The following is an 18,100-nucleotide window of genomic DNA, read 5'->3' as shown; positions in this document are numbered from 1 at the left end:
TCAGTGAAATTTAAAATCCGTAACTTGCGGCGATCTTTGTCGAATTTTTAATCACAACTCGAATGACTTCCAATCTTAACGTATAACTATCGCATCATTTAAATATCTCATAAAAATTATCTTTCTATCGAATTAGCCCCTTTACATCATGATAACGCCGAATACACAAGGTGTAACATTCTCCCCTCCTTAAGAACATTCATCCTCGAATGTTAGCGGTTAACCTAACTTCTGGAATTTTTTTTTTAAAGAAATTTCACCAGAGTTTCCCCAATAAATAAGACTATCCAAAACCTGTCATCAGCCCAAACATACATATCCAAGGCCACACAGGGCTACACATCATCATAATAACATCAACTTGGCCTCACACGACCGTTTACTTATACAATAATAATAATAAGAAGGTTAGACATAACTTAATTACCTCAGCTGTCACTGGTTGATATCTGTGCAACACCTGCCATATTTGTCTCAAGCATATCACCTGAAGACTCAAATAAATGAGGGTATCTGGACTTCATGTCCTCATCGGCCTCCCATGTCATTTCCTCTACATTATTGTTCCTCCAAAGTACTTTTACTGAGGCTAACTCCTTAGTTCGTAGCTTACAGATTTGACGGTCAAGAATGGCAACAAGTATTTCTTCATATGACAAGTCCTCGGTAACTTGAATATCATCAATAGGGCGGATGCAAGAAGGATCACTTAAAAATTTGTGAAGCATGGAAACGTGAAATACCGGATGGATTGCGTAAAATTCCGGTGGCAAGTCAAGTTTGTAGTCTACTCGACCAATTCTCTGAACAATCTGATATGGCCTGATATATCTAGGGATGAGTTTTCCCTTCTTGCCAAATCTCATTACACCCTTCATAGGCGACACTTTCAAGAATACCCAGTCTCCCATAACAAATTCCAAGTCTCGACGTAGGTTATCTGAATATGATTTCTGTCGACTTTGAGCTGTACGCAACCTTTCCTGGATCAACTTTACCTTTTCTACAACTTGCTGTACCAATTCGGGTCATAGCAACTTTGTCTCGCCAACATTAAACCAGCCAATAGGAGATCTGCATTTCCTCCCATATAGTGCCTCATAGGGTGCCATCTGAATACCGGCGTGATAACTATTGTTGTAGGCAAACTCAATAAGCGGTAAATGATCTTCCCAACTTCTCTTGAAGTCTAAGACACAAGCTCACAACATATCTTCGAGCATCTGAATAGTGCGTTCGTCTTGTCCGTCGGTCTGCAGATGAAATGTTGTACTAAGGTTAACAAGAGTACCCAAATCTTCTTGAAAAGATCTCCAGAAATTAGCTGTAAATTGGGCACCTCTGTCAGATATAATAGAAAGCGGAACTCCATGTAGCCGAACTATTTCCTTGATATACAGTCTCGCATAGTCTTCAGCTGAATAAGTAGTCCTAACTGGGAGAAAGTGAGCTGATTTCGTCAGCCTATCCATAATGACCCAAATAGAATCGAACTTCCCGCAAGAATTGGGCAATCCTGTAATGAAATCCATATTAACCGATTCCCATTTCCAAGCTAGAATCTCAATATTTTGAAGTAGCCCTCCAGGTTTCTGGTGTTCAGCTTTAACCTGCTGGCAGTTGGGACACTGAGACACAAATGTGGCTATATCTTTCTTCATGTCGTTCTACCAGTATAGCTGACGAAGATCATGATACATTTTGGTTGAACCAGGATAAACTGAGTATTAGACTGGTGCATCTCTGCCATAATTTGCTTACGAAGCTCCCCAACATTAGGTACACACCATCGTCCCTTATATTTTAGAATTCCATCATCAAATTGCTCGAACAACTGCTTCTTCTAAAAAGGGATGCTCTCTTTAATCTTGACTAGCTCCGGATCCTCAAATTGACGCATTTCTACCTCAGCTACCAGTGATGACCCCGCAATATTTTGGACTACTACACCCTGGTCACCTGTATCATGTAGCTGCACACTTAGGTTAGCCAATCGATATATCTCCTTAGTCATTTCTAATCCCAGCTTCTACATGCTTCAAGCTGCCCATGGATTTGGGACTCAATGCATTAGTTACCACATTCACTTTGCCCGGATAGTACAAAATATCCATATCACAGTCCTTCAGCAATTCAAGCCATCTCCTTTGTCTCAAGTTCAACTCTTTCTACTTAAATATATATTGTAAGCTTTTGTGATCTGTATAGATATCTACATGAACAACATAAAGATAATGACGCCATATTTTCAAGGCAAATATAACGGTTGCTAACTCAATAACATGTGTCAGATAATTGTGTTCGTGTTTCCGCAACTGCCTCGAAGCATATGCAATAACTTTGACATGCTGCATTAGAACACATCCCAATCCAACCCTAGATGCATCACAATATACACATAACCTTCAGATCCCTCAGGAAATGCTAGAACAGGTGCTGATGTTAAGCATTTCTTCAACTCATGAAAGCTCCTTTCACATGCATTAGACCATTGGAACTTAACGGCTTTGTGTCTCAATTTTGTCATGGGAGCAGCAATAGAAGAGAAGTTCTCCATAAATCTCCGATAATAACCAGCTAAGCCCAAGAAACTACAAACTTCTGTAGGAGTTGTGGGTCTACGCCAATTTTGTACTGCTTCCATTTTCTGACCATCTACCTTAATACCTTCATCGAAAACGATATGCCCAAGGAATGCCACTGAATTCAACCAAAAATCACATTTGGAGAATTTAGCATATAATTTCTGATTTTTCAAAGTCTGCAACACCACACACAAATGATCCTCATGTTCTGCTTCTGATCGAGAATATACCAGAATATCATCAATGAAAACAATTACAAATATATCTAGAAATGGCTTGAAAACCCGATTCATTAAATCCATGAAAGTTCCTGGCATATTAGTAAGACCAAATGACATCACAAGGAATTCATAATGGCCATATCTAGTCCGGAAAGCCGTTTTCAGAATATCTCTCTCCTTAACTCGCAACTGGTGATAGCCGGATCGAATGTCAATCTTTGAGAAATACTTGGCACCTTGCAACTGATCAAACAAATCATCAATTCTGGGTAAGGGGTACTTGTTCTTGATAGTCACTTTATTGAGCTGACGATAGTCAATACACATTCTTAACAAACCGTCCTTATTACGAACAAACAGCACTGGTGCACCCCAAGGAGAAGTACTGGGCCTGATAAAGCCCTTATTTAGAAGATCCTTCAACTGGGTTTTCAATTCTTTTAACTCAGCAGGAGCCATTATGTATAGAGGAATAGATATTGGCTGAGTATCTGGAAGCACATCAATAACAAAGTCGATTTCTCTTTCGGGAGGAAGACCAGAAAGTTCATCAGGAAATACATCGGGAAATTCATTCACGACGTGAACCAATTGAAGGGTTGGAGATTTCACCTCCATATCATGCACTCGTACCAAATGATAGATGTACCCCTTCAAAATCATCCTTCGAGCTTTAAGGTAAGAAATAAACTTCCCCTTAGGCGCTGCACCATCACATTTCCATTCAATAATAGGCTCACTTGGAAAATTAAAACGAACAATCTTTGTCCAACAATCTACATTGGCATAACAAGAAGCCATCCAATCCATACCCTTAATGATATCAAAATCAACCATTAGCTCATGCAAATCAGCTAATGTATGGCGGTCATGAATCTTCACGCCATAACTTCGATATACCCGTCTAACTACAACAGACTCACCCATTGGCGTAGATACCTCAAATGACTTATGCAACAATTCAGGCTCTCTTTCCCACTTACTAGCAACGAAGGGGGAGATATACGACAATGTAAAACCAAGATTAATCAAGGCATACATATCAATAGAAAAGACGGAGAGTATACCTATAACCACGTCTTGAGATGACTCTAAATCCCGACGACTCGATAAAGCATATGTGCGATTCTGCTGACCTCCTGAACCAGAAGCTCCAAATCTTCCCCTACCCCCTGCCAGCTGATGTCTGCATACTTTGCCTAGGAGGACGTACCAAAGAAGAAGAAGCCCATGCAGATACCGTCGGCTGAGCCATACCCCCTCCGCTTATTATCGGACAATGTCTCATAATATGACCTGGCTGTCCACATGCATAACATGCATCAGAACCCTGGCGACATGGTCTAAAATGATTTCGGCCACATCGATCATATCTGGGAAACTGAAGCCTTATCTGACTGAACTCGCCTCTAAATTGTGGACCTGGGGTCCGTAAACTCTGACATGGACTAGAATAAGTGGTCTGATCATGTCGCTATACCTGAAACTATGATGGTGCACTGGCTACCAGATAAGATGGACGCCTAGGAAACTGTGGCCTAAATCCACCTCGAAACTCTCCTGTGTTACCTGCGAACCGCGCCCTCTTCTGCTGGCCTCTATCATGCTCTCGATTGGCTCGTTGTTTCCTCTAGAGATCCTCTAGACCCTGTGCATATGCTTAAATATGGGAAATATCCATTCCTTGGTTTAGAGAAACTATAGTGCACTCATTTATCAAGTGTGCCCCCAAACCACTAACAAACTAGTGTACCCGATCACTCATATCAGCAACAATCGTAGGAGCATACCTAGCCAAAGAATTGAACTGCATGCTATGTTCCCGAACGCTCATATTACCCTGTTCTAAGTGTAAGAACCTATCTCGTACGGCTCTTCGAAGCTCAATTGGCAAATATTGCTGTAAAAATGCCTCAGAGAACTCCTTCCATGTCACTGGTGGCACATTAGGCCCCCGAGTCTGCTTCCAAGTCTCATACCATGTCACAACAATATCACATAGTCTATAACAAGTAAACTCCACTGACTCAACATCTATGGCATGTATAATTTGTAAGGTCCGTTGCATAAGATCCAGAAAATCCTATGGGTCAGCATTAGGATCAACCCCTGTAAATACTGGAGGATCCAATTGATAAAGTCTCGAACTCTCGCACTCACGGACCTATCAGCAATACCGAGGGTTTGGTGTTGGGCCTGGGAGGCCACTATTCGGGTCAGCAATTGTACATCACTCCGCATGTCTAGGTCCTGATCAGGAACAACTAGGAGAGGGGCTGGAGGTACGTTAGCTCCTCTATGCCCTTCCGGGGGTGGTGGGGGTGCTGCCCTGGAAGCTTGAGAATCGGCCTCATTTTGTGGCTCATGTTGATCTACATTAGCAGGTGGCACCTGACTTGTGCCCTCTCCTGCCTCCTCATCCAACCTCTAAATAAATTTTGTAGCCACTTTTCGTCTCGTAGTATTAGGCATCACTAAGAAGGTAAACAAAAAGAGAATTAGGAAAGAACACTTATGATTAGGCTTTATTGCACGATCTAGATCAAGAAGAAAGTAATAATCCTAAATGCCCAATAGCCTTATGTTTATAAGTGTGGGGCACAATACACCATAAACAAGACTCTACTAGACATGACTTGTAGACTCCCTAGGACTGGCCTGCTCTGATACCAAGTTTGTCACACCTCAATCTTGGGAGGTGTGGCTGGCACCCGATGCCCGAAGGCCCGAGCGAACCAACCATGAGATATGATCTGAAATATAATAACCTACAGGATATATATATATATATATATATAACCTAGGCCAACAAGGCTGAAACAACAGTATAACAGCTATCCAGAAGGCCAATAGGCCATAAAAAAAATATACATGTAATGACCGCTAGTCTACAAGCCTCTAAGAGTGTAAGACAATCTCAACAGGCCGGGACAAGGCCCCTGACATGCCCAAAACTACACATATACATCTGTAACAGTAGCTATGGACTCAAAGTCAGCAAATCCAAAGAAGTGGAGTGCGAAACTCAATGCTGATCCTGGGGGTCCTACTGAGGAGGCACACTGCTCTGTCTATCCGAACCTGTGGGCATGAACACAGCGCATAAAAAGGCGTCAGTACAAAATATGTAATGAATATGTAGGGCGACAAGTGTAACATGAAAAATGTAATTAACAAGAGAAGAGATACAGAGACAATTTGAATTCTGAAACTAGCCTCGATAGGAAACTAAAATTCAGCATGGATATAAATATATGCTCGTGGAATTGTCGCTCACTATCTCTACTTATAAGATATCACATTATATAATAATAAATCCCTCTGTGGGGCTATAATATCCATAACATACCCGTCCATAATAAAGGCTTGGTAGAATCGTACCCAGCCACGTGAAGCTCGGTAATCCCAACTGATCAGTGGTTACACAATAGGTGTCATACCCGGTTGTCTATAGTGCGGCTTGGTAATGAAAGTAAATACATACATATATTAAATCATGAATTATATAAGTGCAATGCAAAACTAACCTTAAAAGACGTATTCTAAGAAGAGTCGAAGTGGCCTATAATCATTATTCCCCGACTATCATTGTTGTCACTAAAATATTTAATTTTCAACTACGAGCCAACAAGTACTAAGAACATGAGAGTTATGTATTATGAGTACCTTTGAAGTAAGTGTTACTTATTCATGATTTATATGAACGTCGAAAGGAGAACGAGTAAAAAGGCTCTAGTTCTTTTTAAACAAGGAACAAGAAAAACCGAGAATTCATAGATATTCTCTGAAGTAAGCAATCTATAAGAAAGGACCAGGTCTAAGCATCTTTATAAGTTGAAGGTGAAATAACTCGAATCCGACGAAACAATTCGATAAACCTTTATTCGAATTCTAGTCATGCCGAAAAGTATAGCGAAAGCCCTACATACCTTGTTGATGGAGTTATATATGGTTTCCGAGACCTCGAAAGCCTTAGGAATGATTTCCTACATAATACGAACCATTCAATATCAAATTCAAGCTCATATCTTCTATAATTCTTCATGTAGACATTTACGCGAACAACTTGCGGCCATGAATTTGTAGACTCTTTTGTAGTTTAATTTCCCCCAACACACAACCAAATTTTTACTTTACTACATCTCCTCATCGACACGATTCCATACATGTCTTCACAGATCCAAACAACACAATAAAATCATATAGAACAGCCCCAACAATCAAGTCATATTAAGAGAGGTTTCTTAAAAAAAATCAAAAACATTTCTATAGAGGTTTCAACTATTTCTTAGGAATTCTTATGGTAGAAGTTTACAAATATCAAAGAGGAAGTTAAATCATACCTTGTGTGACCAGAATTACTTTAAATTCGAGATTACTTCAAGGCGGAGTCTTCCTACGAAAAGTGAAACACCGAAGAATTTACGATTCCGAAGCTACCATGGTGTTCTCTATCTTGAGGATGACTAAATTGTTGTTATGATTGGCTAAATGGATGGGAGGAGTTTGAGAGGAAATCCCTAGGTTTTAGGTTCTATTTTGGAGAGTATAAAACGCAGGGGTTCTGTTTTAAATTGACTTAAATAAAATAAATTTTAACTAAAACCGACTAAGCAGACTGTTCCCGTAACAGTATGCACCCCTGTAAGAATATGTTAATATCTCTCTACTTCGAAGTCGTATTAATGAACGGTTTGTTGCATTGGAAACTAGACTTATAGACCTTTGATTCGGTGGGTATAACAAACTATAACTACCAGTATATTGAGGGAAAATCTCATCAACATTTTATACAAATTTCCGTGAAATTTAAAACCCGTAACTTGCGGCGATCTTTGTCGATTTTTTAATCACAACTCGAATGACTTCCAATCTTAATGTATAACTATCCCATCATTTAAATATCTCATAGAAATTATCTACCTATGGAATTAGCCCCTTTACATCATGATAACGCCGAATACACAAGGTGTAACACATAGCCAGTTATCAGGTACAGTGACATACTTGCTGTGAGGGTTGTAAGGAGTTTTCTCCCTTTGGAACTCGATGCCCTGCTTGTTTCCACTATTGTTAAGATACATGACAATGATAGCATCTGAGGACCAGGTCCACTTCAGGTATTTCTCAAGATCAATTCTTACTTTCTCCAATTCAGCTTGAAGTTGTTGATTCTTCTCAAGTTCACTACATAGGCTGGTATTCACAGCAATTAATTCCTTTTCAAGCATGATGTGTGACTCACTAGCTAGTTCTTTCCCTTTCCCAAGACTCACATTCATATGTTCTCTATTGAGTTCCTCAATGGTTTCCTCTAGATCGGTGCATATCACTAAAAGGTCATCCCTCTCTTCCTCAGTAGTTGCAATTTTTCCTTCTAAGGAGTGTTTCTCATTACTAAGACCCTCTATTGTTTCTTTTAGATCAACAACTACTACCATCAGGTCGTCTCTCTCATTTTCCACACTAGTTATTTTTTCATTCAAGGCTTCCTTTTCTTTTTCCAGATTAGCTATGGTCTCATTTAGGTCCACTACATAGACCACCAGATCATCTCTAGATTGTTCGGCCTCTCCTAGTTCTATGGTCAGGATCTCCTTATCATTAACAAGGCTATAACAGGCATCAATTAGGACATTATCTAACGACCTTAGCTTCTTAGAAGAGTAGGATTTTAGATTTCTCTGAACATCCCTGAAGTTTACCTCATCGTCTTCATCTTCTTCATCATCATCAGACTGAGCCATCAACGCGAACAGTGAATCATACTTTGTTGCTTCAGTTTCCACTGCCATCATGGAACTGTTTTCTGCATTTGGTTCCCTTTCGGATTCACTAGAGGAGTCTCCCCAAGCAGCAAGAGTTTGCTTAACAATATTGTCAGCAGCACTTTTTTGATTGAATCATTTGTCTGGAACTAGGTTCCTTTTTGCTGCTTTGTCAGGATTTTGCTTGTATTGCTCCTGTTTTGCGAGTGGGCAGTCTTTGATGAAATGCCTTGACTTTCCACATCTGTGATAGAGATCGTTGTTCCTTGCTTTACTTGAACTGCTCCATTTTGGTATACCCCCATTTCTTCGAACCATCTTTGAAATCTCTTAGTAAGATAGGTCATGTCACGATCTTCATCACTTGAGTCACTACTTTCAGCTTTGAGTACCAGGTTCTTTTCCTTCTTAGGCTCTCTTCTTTTACTGTCTTTCTTTCTTTTCATCTCATATGTCTTCAGATTACCAATCAACTCATCCATGGTCAGAGTTTGTAGATCTTTAGCTTTAGTAATGGCATTTACCTTACTTTCCCAAGAACCGGGTAGAACACTGAGGATTTTCCTTACAAGCTTGTTTCTAGGAATGACATCTCCAAATGAATGAAGCTCATTTATGATGGAGGTGAATCTTGTGCGCATATCTTGTATAGACTCATCATCCTTCATCCTAAAGAGCTCGTGTTCTGTGGTGAGCATGTCGATCTTAGACTGATTGACCTGAGTAGTTCCTCTGTGTGCTGTTCGCAACACTTCCCATATTTCTTTGGTAGTGTCACAAGCTGAGACTCTATTGTACTCATCAAGTCCTATGCCACACATCAAGATTTTCTTGGCACGATAGTTCTTTTCTACAGCTTTTCTGTCAATGTCGCTGTACTCTTTTCTGCCTTTCGGCACCATTGATCCTGTTTCTTCAAACTTCTTCAAGGGGACATGTGAACCATCACAAATGATGTCCCACAGTTCTGAATCTTCTGCCATCATAAAATCATGCATGCGGGTCTTCTACCAGCCATAGTACTGACCATTGAATCTGGGAGGTTTTAGGTTGATTATCCTTCCTCAAAGTTGGGTGAAGCAACTATTGAGATCCTTTCTAAGTGTTAACCTTTTAGAAAAAACCTGCTCTGATACCAATTGTTAGTTTATATTAGTCCACCAAACTGTAGAGTACCTGGTACTATATGAGATAATGCTAAGAAAGCTTCTGGAAACTGAAAGTAAAGAAGACAAAGGATTTTTACGTGGAAAAATCCCACACAAGTGGATCAAAAAACCACGACCTACTCTTGTAGGCTTTTAACTTTATTAACTTGCAATCTCCCTATTACAAGCCACTTTGTAATAACCCTATTACAAAGATTTCAAATAATTTGTGATGCTCTCACCACAAGCCACTTTATAACTATCCTAGTTACAAAGGTTTTAAACTTATGACTATTCCTAGTCACAACATAAACTCAGAAGTTTACGGATTTTTGGTTTTTTCCTAAGACAAAGCTTCTAAGAAAGCAAACTAGGAAATACAATAAAGAACAAATGACAAGATTACAACTCAACTACGGATATACATAAACGCAATAACAGACTGATCCTTAGTAGAGTGGCCTTCTTGTTCTTGACACACCAGTGACTTCAATTCCGGATAAACACTGTTATGCTTGAGAGAATATCACTGAATGCATTAAAGATGTTGTGCTTTGCGCCAGGTTGTTATATCACAAAAGACATCACAATAGATAGTGGTGTCAATTCTTGGTACATGCTTCTTCCCAATGATAAGTGACTGTTGTACTGTCTGCACAGCCACTTCTATGCAGTTGCGTTCCAGCTGGATAGCAAACCTATACTTCTGTCAGAGAATACTAACGAACCAGGTCCTTGTTGTGTTCCTCTTCTGTAACAGTTGCGAGATGGTCACCTTTTGCTGCTACGTTCCAGCTGTACAGTGACTTGTACTTCTGTCAAAGAACCCTAAGGGACCAGGTCCCTGTTGTGTTCCTCTTTATAATGATTGCAGACAGTCACTGTCTTGTACTTGTGTCGGAGAACCCTAAGGGACCAGGTCATCAGGTCCCTGTTGTGTTCCTCCCTGTGGTCATTCATTCATTTGCTGATTTTCAGACTTGGACCAGGACAGTTGAGATATATACCATGTGGGCTAGGTTCTCTATCTGGTTTTTCACAACAAGTTTGTTAGATCATCAAAATATTAGAAGCATAAGTTAAAGACATTGATAACCCATCACCCTTCTTTCCAAATCTCATAACGCCTTTCATAGGCAAAACTTTCAAAAACACCCAATCATCCACTTGAAACTCTAGGTCTTTACGTCGCACATCTGAATAGGACTTTTGGCGACTCTGAGCCATCTTCAAATGCTCTTGAATCAACTTGACTTTCTCCATCGCCTGATAGACCAAATTGGGTCCTAAAAACTCCGCTTCGCCAACTTTGCAACCAACCAATTGGTGATCTACACCTTCGCTCATACAAAGCTTCGTACAGTGCCATATTTATACTAGAGTGATAGCTGTTATTATAAGCAAACTCAATGAGGGGTAGATGATCCTCCCAATTACCTTTAAAATCGATGACACATGCCCTCAAGATATCCTCAAGAGTCTAAATGGTGCGTTCTGCCTGGCCATCTGTCTGAGGATGAAAAGCGGTGCTGAGGTTCACCCTTGTGCCCAACCCCTTCTGAAAGGATTTTCAGAAGTTCATTGTGAACTGAGCACCACGATCTGAGATGATAGACAAAGGAGTCCCATGCAATCGGACAATTTCTTGGATATACATCTTGGCATAATCCTCAGCCGAATCCGTAGTCTTCACTGGCAAGAAGTGAGCTGACTTGGTAACTCGGTCTACAATCACCCAAATCGAATCATGGTTCCGAAATGAGCGAGGTAGACCTGTTATGAAGTCCATGTTTATCATCTCCCATTTCCAAACGGGAATTTCTATACTCTGAGTTAAACTACCAGGCCTCTGGTGTTCGACTTTCACCTGCTAACAGTTTGGACACTTAGCCACAAAATCTACTATGTTTTTTTTCATATCGTTTCACCAATAAATCTCCTTAAGATCATGATACATCTTTGTGAAACCTGGGTGAATAGAATACCTGATTCGTAGGCTTCTGACATAATCCGCTCTCTGAGCCCATCTACGTCTGGAACGCATAGTTTGCCTTTGTACCTCAATGTACCATCATTTCCCCCTTGTCACTACAAGAAATATGAGCTACGACGACATTTTATAAATGTTGTATTAAGTCGTATAAATGTCACGAAGTCACTTACCGACATTTATTTTACACTTAATTCAAATGTCGTAAATTTCAATGTCGGGAATTTTCCGACATTTTTACTAATGTCGGTAAAAGATTTACGACATTTATTTATTGACTTTTATGAAAATGTCACAATATAATTTGTGACATTTCACATAATGTCGGTAAAAAAATATTGGTTTCTAATTTATTTTATTTACGACATTTAGAAGTGTCGGAAATTTTTTAGTTTAGTGACACTTATGCAATACATTTTGTTAATGTCAAAATTATTCATCGACGTTTGCACTTACTATTGAAAGGATATTTACTAGAAATATAGACATCATAACCATCAAGTATCAATATATAGTTACAAATGTAATTCAGCATAGAGAATGTGAACCGAAATAAACTATTTGTATATAGAAGATCTCTATAACTAATTCCAAGAATGAAATTGTGCATAATTGTACGTCTTTATAATTGAATAATGCTTGGATCAAACTATTAGTCTGGATTCATGTAAAATGCAACTAGTTCAGCAACAAAAGATTTCTTCACTTCCACAAATCTTTCTTCCACTCTTTCTGTTGCTTCCCTTTAGCAACTTCCCCTCCAATTCCACTTTTTCTGCTACTTCCCTTTAGCAGATTCCTCTCCAATTCTGCTATTTTCCTTAAATTGAGACAAGAAGGTTGTTTGAGGTTGTCAATCTATATTTTTATAAAATGGGTTATAAATTAGCAAGTAGTTGAAAGTTAAAAGAAGATATCATAATCTACATGCAAGAATGATTTAAAAATATGAAGTTATATAGTGCAATTTCTTTTACCAATAGCATCATCTTTATGCAGTAGAGCAATCAACTGAACTATTTCAGGAGTTATCTTCCATCAACTAATAAAAAATCCTTATGAGTAGAAAAAATAACTTTAAGAAAGAAAGAATTTGCTGTCAAATCTATAAGGACCTTACCATAAGATGCCACACACTAGACCTTCTCACTGTGACTCCATATCACACGAACACGGGCCAATCACATGTGTGCAACCTTATTTTTCAGCTAACCAACCAGCATAGCTATCAGTACATTTCAACCTAGTAAATTGTATACATGTTCAGCTGATGATTGCACAATTACCATAAGGATAGAAACAATTATCAAAGTAATAACGCCCTATAATTAGACAATCTGGACAATGACTTATTATAAAGAAAGATGAAAATCTAATACGTTAACTTAATGTTTTATCAAACACAAAATTAAAATTTACTTGATCCAAAAATATTGTTTAGTAGTGAATATATTTAGTCAAAAAATAAAATAGAAAGAGAAAAAGGAAAAAGAAAATGAGATACAAACTCAAACAGACACACACATATACAGGCCACAAAGAACAGAGAAGAAGTATGACTTCTTGATTCCCAATAATATTGAAGGAAACATATTCTTCTCATTGAACAAGTTACTAAGCTTAAAATTTCTCACAGATAAAGCGCAGTGATACTCACAATGGAGGTGTGGAAGGCAACAACAGACAATAAACATTGTTAGCTTTCCTTTTGAATAGAGCAACATATGAGTTGTGCAACCTTGAGATTAGAGGAAACCTTTGTTGGTGGTCTGCACATCATTGAATCGATCAGATAAGAATTCAGGAAACCTCATCAATTTAGTTCATATTCGGAAATGAATAAGCAATACAGAAGGTCAAAAAATTTAAAATGTTCTCTCAAGAATTTTGTCAAACATTCGTAGGGCATAATCTGTGAAAGTGATATCCACATAACTATATTGTACAATAACACCCCACGACTTCTATTTTGCAGATCCATATCAAATAACCACAATATTATACTCACACAATAAAATCACAACATAGATTATGCTTCGAAATTATAAACTTAAAATACTTCTAAACACGATTTAATTCCTCCATGAAATCAAAATACACCCCAGAAAGAGGGAACAATTCGAATATAACCAAGAAAGAAAGAAAAATGGTAATTTCCAATGTGTCAATATCAGTACACAAAGAGATGGAAAGAGAGATTAAGTAAGAAGACAGTACTCTAGGATACATTCATACTGCTATTCCCGAAGGTGCTTGAGGTTCACGGTTGGGGTGGAGGGATTTGGATGAGATAGAGAAATTGGGGAGGGAAAATGAACTTGAATGTTATTGTTATGACTTCTGAGGGATGTCGCTGGGAGTAGGGTTTTTTCTGGGGAGATTTTCAGAGGGAAAATTTGGGGGGAAGTTTTGCAAAAAATATTTTTCTCTTTTTGAAATTAGTAAGAAGTAATTTTCTTTTACCAAAAAAGAAAAAGTAGTAATTTGTTGATATTTATTATAAATGTCACTGATTAAATGTCATTTTATTACTAATTATGTGACATTTAAATCAAATATCACAATATTTTTGTCATTTTTAGTTAAATGTCAGTATTTTTGTAACATTTTCTAAGAAATGTCAATAAATTATCTTTTTTCCGACATTTATTATAAAGGTCACTAATTAAATATCGACGTAGCTTATACTTGTTGTAGTGTGTTCAAAGGTTGTAGTCTTGTGTTTGTGAATTCCCTACTTCAGCTGCAATAAGTAGGGATCACTGAATTACTTTTTCTTCACTTCGGCTACTAAGGAGGATTCACCCCTGTCTGAAGAACAATGCCACCATCTTCGGAGTCAAAAAGTCGAACTCATATACTTGCTAAGCGGTGAACTTCTTTCATTATAGTTCGCTTGTCTGTCTCAACATGAGCTAAGCTTCCCATAGAACGCCGACTGAGAGCATCGACTACAATATTGGCCTTCCCCTGATGTAGAGGATATCAACATCATAATCTTTAAGTAATTCAAGCCACCTCCTCTGACGTAGATTCAATTCTCTTTGCTTGAAGATGTACTGGAGGCTCTTGTGATCTGTAAAAATGTCAACATGCACCCCATATATTTGTAGATATGCTCGTCGAAAGTATGGTCTTGTGGCGCACTCATTTAGAATTTTAGTCTATCATGTAATTTTTCGACTTGGCTAAGACTTAGGTCTCTCCTTGGTGTGGGGTCCATCCCCATAAATGAAGAAGAAAGAAAATAGACGTGATAAAGACTTCTAAGTCATTTTTGGTAGCCACCGTTTTTGTTGAATTGCTCAAATTGAAGAGTTTGAATATCTCCTCCTTTCTTTTGATGTCACTGATGACATCTGTAGGGATATAAAATCTCTATAAATAGAGAGCTTCTGAGCCATTTGTAAGACACCAAAAAAAGAGAGAAAAGAGAGAGAGCAAGGTATTCCATAGACTATAAGAAAATAGTCTGTGAAGAAAAATAGAGTGTGAGAGATATTATAGTGAGGTGGAAAAAGCAAAAGAGTATTTTTTCTTTTGAGGGTGTAGTGGTCTTAGGAGTATTTGTACTCGTTACTACACAGTGTAAAATTCCTCGCTATAGTGATATCAGTTGCTCTTCTTGGCCGTGGTTTTTTCCCTTATTCAGAAGAGTTTCCATGTAAAATCTTGGTGTCATTATTGCTGCATTTCTATTCTTGCTGATTTAACCATAACTTAGTGTTCCGCGTTTATCACTAATACCGTGAATATTATTTTTCCGGGGTTTATTCCCAACACTTGGACCCTAAATCACTTATGATATGCCTTGTACACTTATTATCATAACAAATTGATTATCATCACGTTAATACTCATTTAATGCATCCACAACCGATTCAAATTTACGGGGTATTATAATAAGTATGGGTTGTTCAATATTGGAATTTTTAAAAAATATTATTATTTACTTTGAAATTTATTTCTTATTATTTAATTGAAAGAAACATTTATGATTTCAAAATGCTAAAATGAGAGCCAAATTTATTATTTATTGTTGGCTTACCTGACCATGGTGTCCGACGCTATCACGACTTTTAATTGATTTTGGATCGTGACATACTCTTTCCAAGAACTACTACGAGCAGCAAAGGGCCATTTCATTTTGGACAAATTCCAGATATCAAGTTTAAAGCTAAGATATGACAAGGCTATTTTTTTTGTAAGTCAGTCTTATTAGATTATAGGGATGGAAATAAGTCTCTGTTTTTGGCCATCCCTTTTTTGAAGGACAAAGATATTGTCCTTATGTTGTAGTAACTTATAAGGTAAGGCCAAACCCCCTTCTTGTTCCTATACTCGTGAATACAACTTCCCTTTGGGAAATTTTATAAAAAAAGAAAAAGAAAAAAGTAGTGTCAGAAGTCTGCGATGTGAAGAAAATCAAGTGATACTGGCTTACATGCTAATTGTAATCCTTGCCTTTACAACCTTCCGATTCTTTTTCACACCCTGTGGTATTGTTTGCCCTTCCTGCAGGTTATTCTGACATCGATAGGTTTAGTGGACCTTGAACATGGATTTGGTAGTGTTTATTACAAAATATGCTAGGTGAGAGGGATGTAAAATAATAACAATACAATCAAACCTCTTTATAACAATCTCGTTTGTTCTAGAGTTTTTTGATTGTTATAGCAAAGTGTTGTTATAAATAACATATATTATTACATAGCATGGAAATTGGTTCCAAAAAAAACTTGACTTTTATAGTAAATAATTGTTATAGTGATGCTATTATAAAGAGGCCTGACTTTACATAAGTTTTTTTTTTGGTTTCCCACCTGGGTATGGAAAAATTCTTAGTAGTGAGCGCTTTCTCCCGAATAGGACCCTATGCGGCGCTTATTCGGATATAGTCGGACTCCAATGCGGGTGAAGTTACATAATTGCTTTTACTCAATCTTCAATTACTGTAAACGTAAAAGTATAATAAGCAAAACCAGTGAGGCCTGCAGCCACAACAACCGCAGCTGCAACACCGAAAACCACCTTTGTGAACTTGTTCAATCTTGAATTCTTTGATGCTTTAGTTGATCCTTTTTCCTCATCAGCTGGGGGTGGTTTAGTAATTTTCTTTGGCAATGTAATCTTAAGAACACCTTTCTCAAACTCTGCCTGGATTTCGTCAGTTTCATAGTCCTTCCATACTGGAAATTCCCTGAAAAATCTCAATCTTTTTTTATTCACTCGTCGATCTCCAGAAACCTTCAAGCCTCCAAAACTGCTGATTTGTACCTTCAACCCTTCTTTATCCTTGAATTCTTCCATGCAAAGAAAAGAATAAATAAATAGCTTAAAAATCCCGCCGCTTATCATTATTCAACTTTTTAGGTTGATTAAAGTGTCATGGATATTTCAACTTTCACATTTTGTACAAAAGAAAAAAAGCAAACATAATTTATAAGTATAAATCGAGAAGTGAATCAAACAATGAGTTGGCTAGATTATCAAATATAGTACTCTCTATTCCAATTTATGTGGCACCGTTCAGATTTCGAGAGTCAAATAAATTATGCTTTGATTATAGTATTTTCATGTCTTTTAAATTGTTAATTATTGTGACTTATAGTAATTTTTATGTAGTTTTCAAATATATAAATTTTATTTTAAAAAAATAAAAAAACTTTTTGCCCAAATTAACGGTTAAAATTAAGAAATTTAACTCTCGAAATTTGAACAATGTTACGTAAATTGGGATGGATGGAGTAACTTAAGTGAATACATTAATAAGAGAAATATGCACTTTATGAATGACTTATGTACACCATTTTACATTGAGAATATTGAATGTTGATAAATGTTTTTGCCGTACGTAGTATTTCATTGTTGAAACCTGGATTACCTTCTATATAATGCCTTTTCTCGTAATGTAGAATGTGAAAATTCTATTACTCCTTCCGTCCTTTTTAGTCATGGTTACTAAAAGTAATTGATCCATAATACTCTAACAAATCAAGATAGAACTAATTATTTTTTCCACCTTGTGTTCTTACTCTAATAAATGTATAGAGTGATTAATGTGGTGAATGAAAGAGTAGTATCAAATAATAATTTAATCAAATTATCCTGTAAATTAATATATTATTAAGGGGCGTGTAAGAAACAAACATGACAATTAAAAAGGATTAAAGGGAGCATTCCTTACCAGCTGGGAGATGAACTAAGAGAACATCATGTCTTTGTTCACGTAGCCACTCGTACGATGGTTCAAAACGGTCTTCAGATGCTCCTACTTTGGCTTCCATTAATTAATGGGAATATTACTCTTTCTCTTGAATTTTAAGTGAATTCTTTCAGATTAAGAGCTGCAAGATGTTTCTCTATATATAGGAGAATATCAAATATT

The 18,100-nt window shown here is 37.5% G+C and overlaps 2 protein-coding genes and 1 long non-coding RNA gene across 3 annotated transcripts; all 3 read right to left on the bottom strand.

Annotated features, from left to right (window-relative positions):
- Nucleotides 1-428: 428 nt before the first annotated feature.
- On the bottom strand, nucleotides 429-911 carry LOC138877446 (uncharacterized). The gene has a single exon (XM_070157055.1). It carries the CDS (start codon nucleotides 909-911, stop codon nucleotides 429-431), a length of 483 nt encoding a protein of 160 aa, XP_070013156.1.
- Nucleotides 912-12,230: 11,319 nt separating this feature from the next.
- Nucleotides 12,231-14,138, bottom strand: LOC104249032 (uncharacterized). The gene is made up of 4 exons (XR_716608.2): nucleotides 13,930-14,138; nucleotides 13,370-13,481; nucleotides 12,833-12,955; nucleotides 12,231-12,532 (listed from the first exon to the last, which is right to left on the bottom strand). It is a non-coding gene; the product is annotated as an uncharacterized lncRNA (long non-coding RNA).
- A 2,318-nt stretch (nucleotides 14,139-16,456) lies between these two features.
- On the bottom strand, nucleotides 16,457-18,073 carry LOC104249030 (16.9 kDa class I heat shock protein 1-like). The gene is made up of 2 exons (XM_009805399.2): nucleotides 17,900-18,073; nucleotides 16,457-17,015 (listed from the first exon to the last, which is right to left on the bottom strand). The coding sequence occupies exons 1-2, from the start codon at nucleotides 17,997-17,999 to the stop codon at nucleotides 16,651-16,653; spliced, it is 465 nt and encodes a 154-aa protein (XP_009803701.2). The 5' UTR covers nucleotides 18,000-18,073; the 3' UTR covers nucleotides 16,457-16,650.
- Between the last annotated feature and the right edge of the window lie 27 nt (nucleotides 18,074-18,100).

This window comes from Nicotiana sylvestris, chromosome 9 (genome assembly GCF_000393655.2).
Source record: "Nicotiana sylvestris chromosome 9, ASM39365v2, whole genome shotgun sequence".
Taxonomy (NCBI): Eukaryota; Viridiplantae; Streptophyta; class Magnoliopsida; order Solanales; family Solanaceae; genus Nicotiana; species Nicotiana sylvestris.
The sequence above is the reverse complement of the archived record's forward strand: the minus strand, read 5'-3'. Positions and strand labels throughout refer to the sequence as shown.

What these genes read in the sequence shown, in the direction of transcription:
- LOC138877446 (XM_070157055.1), bottom strand. Translation starts at nt 911, where the DNA reads ATGGGAGACTGGGTATTCTTGAAAGTGTCGCCTATGAAGGGTGTAATG.
- LOC104249030 (XM_009805399.2), bottom strand. Translation starts at nt 17,999, where the DNA reads ATGGAAGCCAAAGTAGGAGCATCTGAAGACCGTTTTGAACCATCGTAC. An exon ending in CTTAGTTCATCTCCCAGCTG is followed by an intron (nt 17,016 to 17,899) that starts GTAAGGAATGCT and finishes TTTGCATGGAAG; the next exon opens with AATTCAAGGATAAAGAAGGG.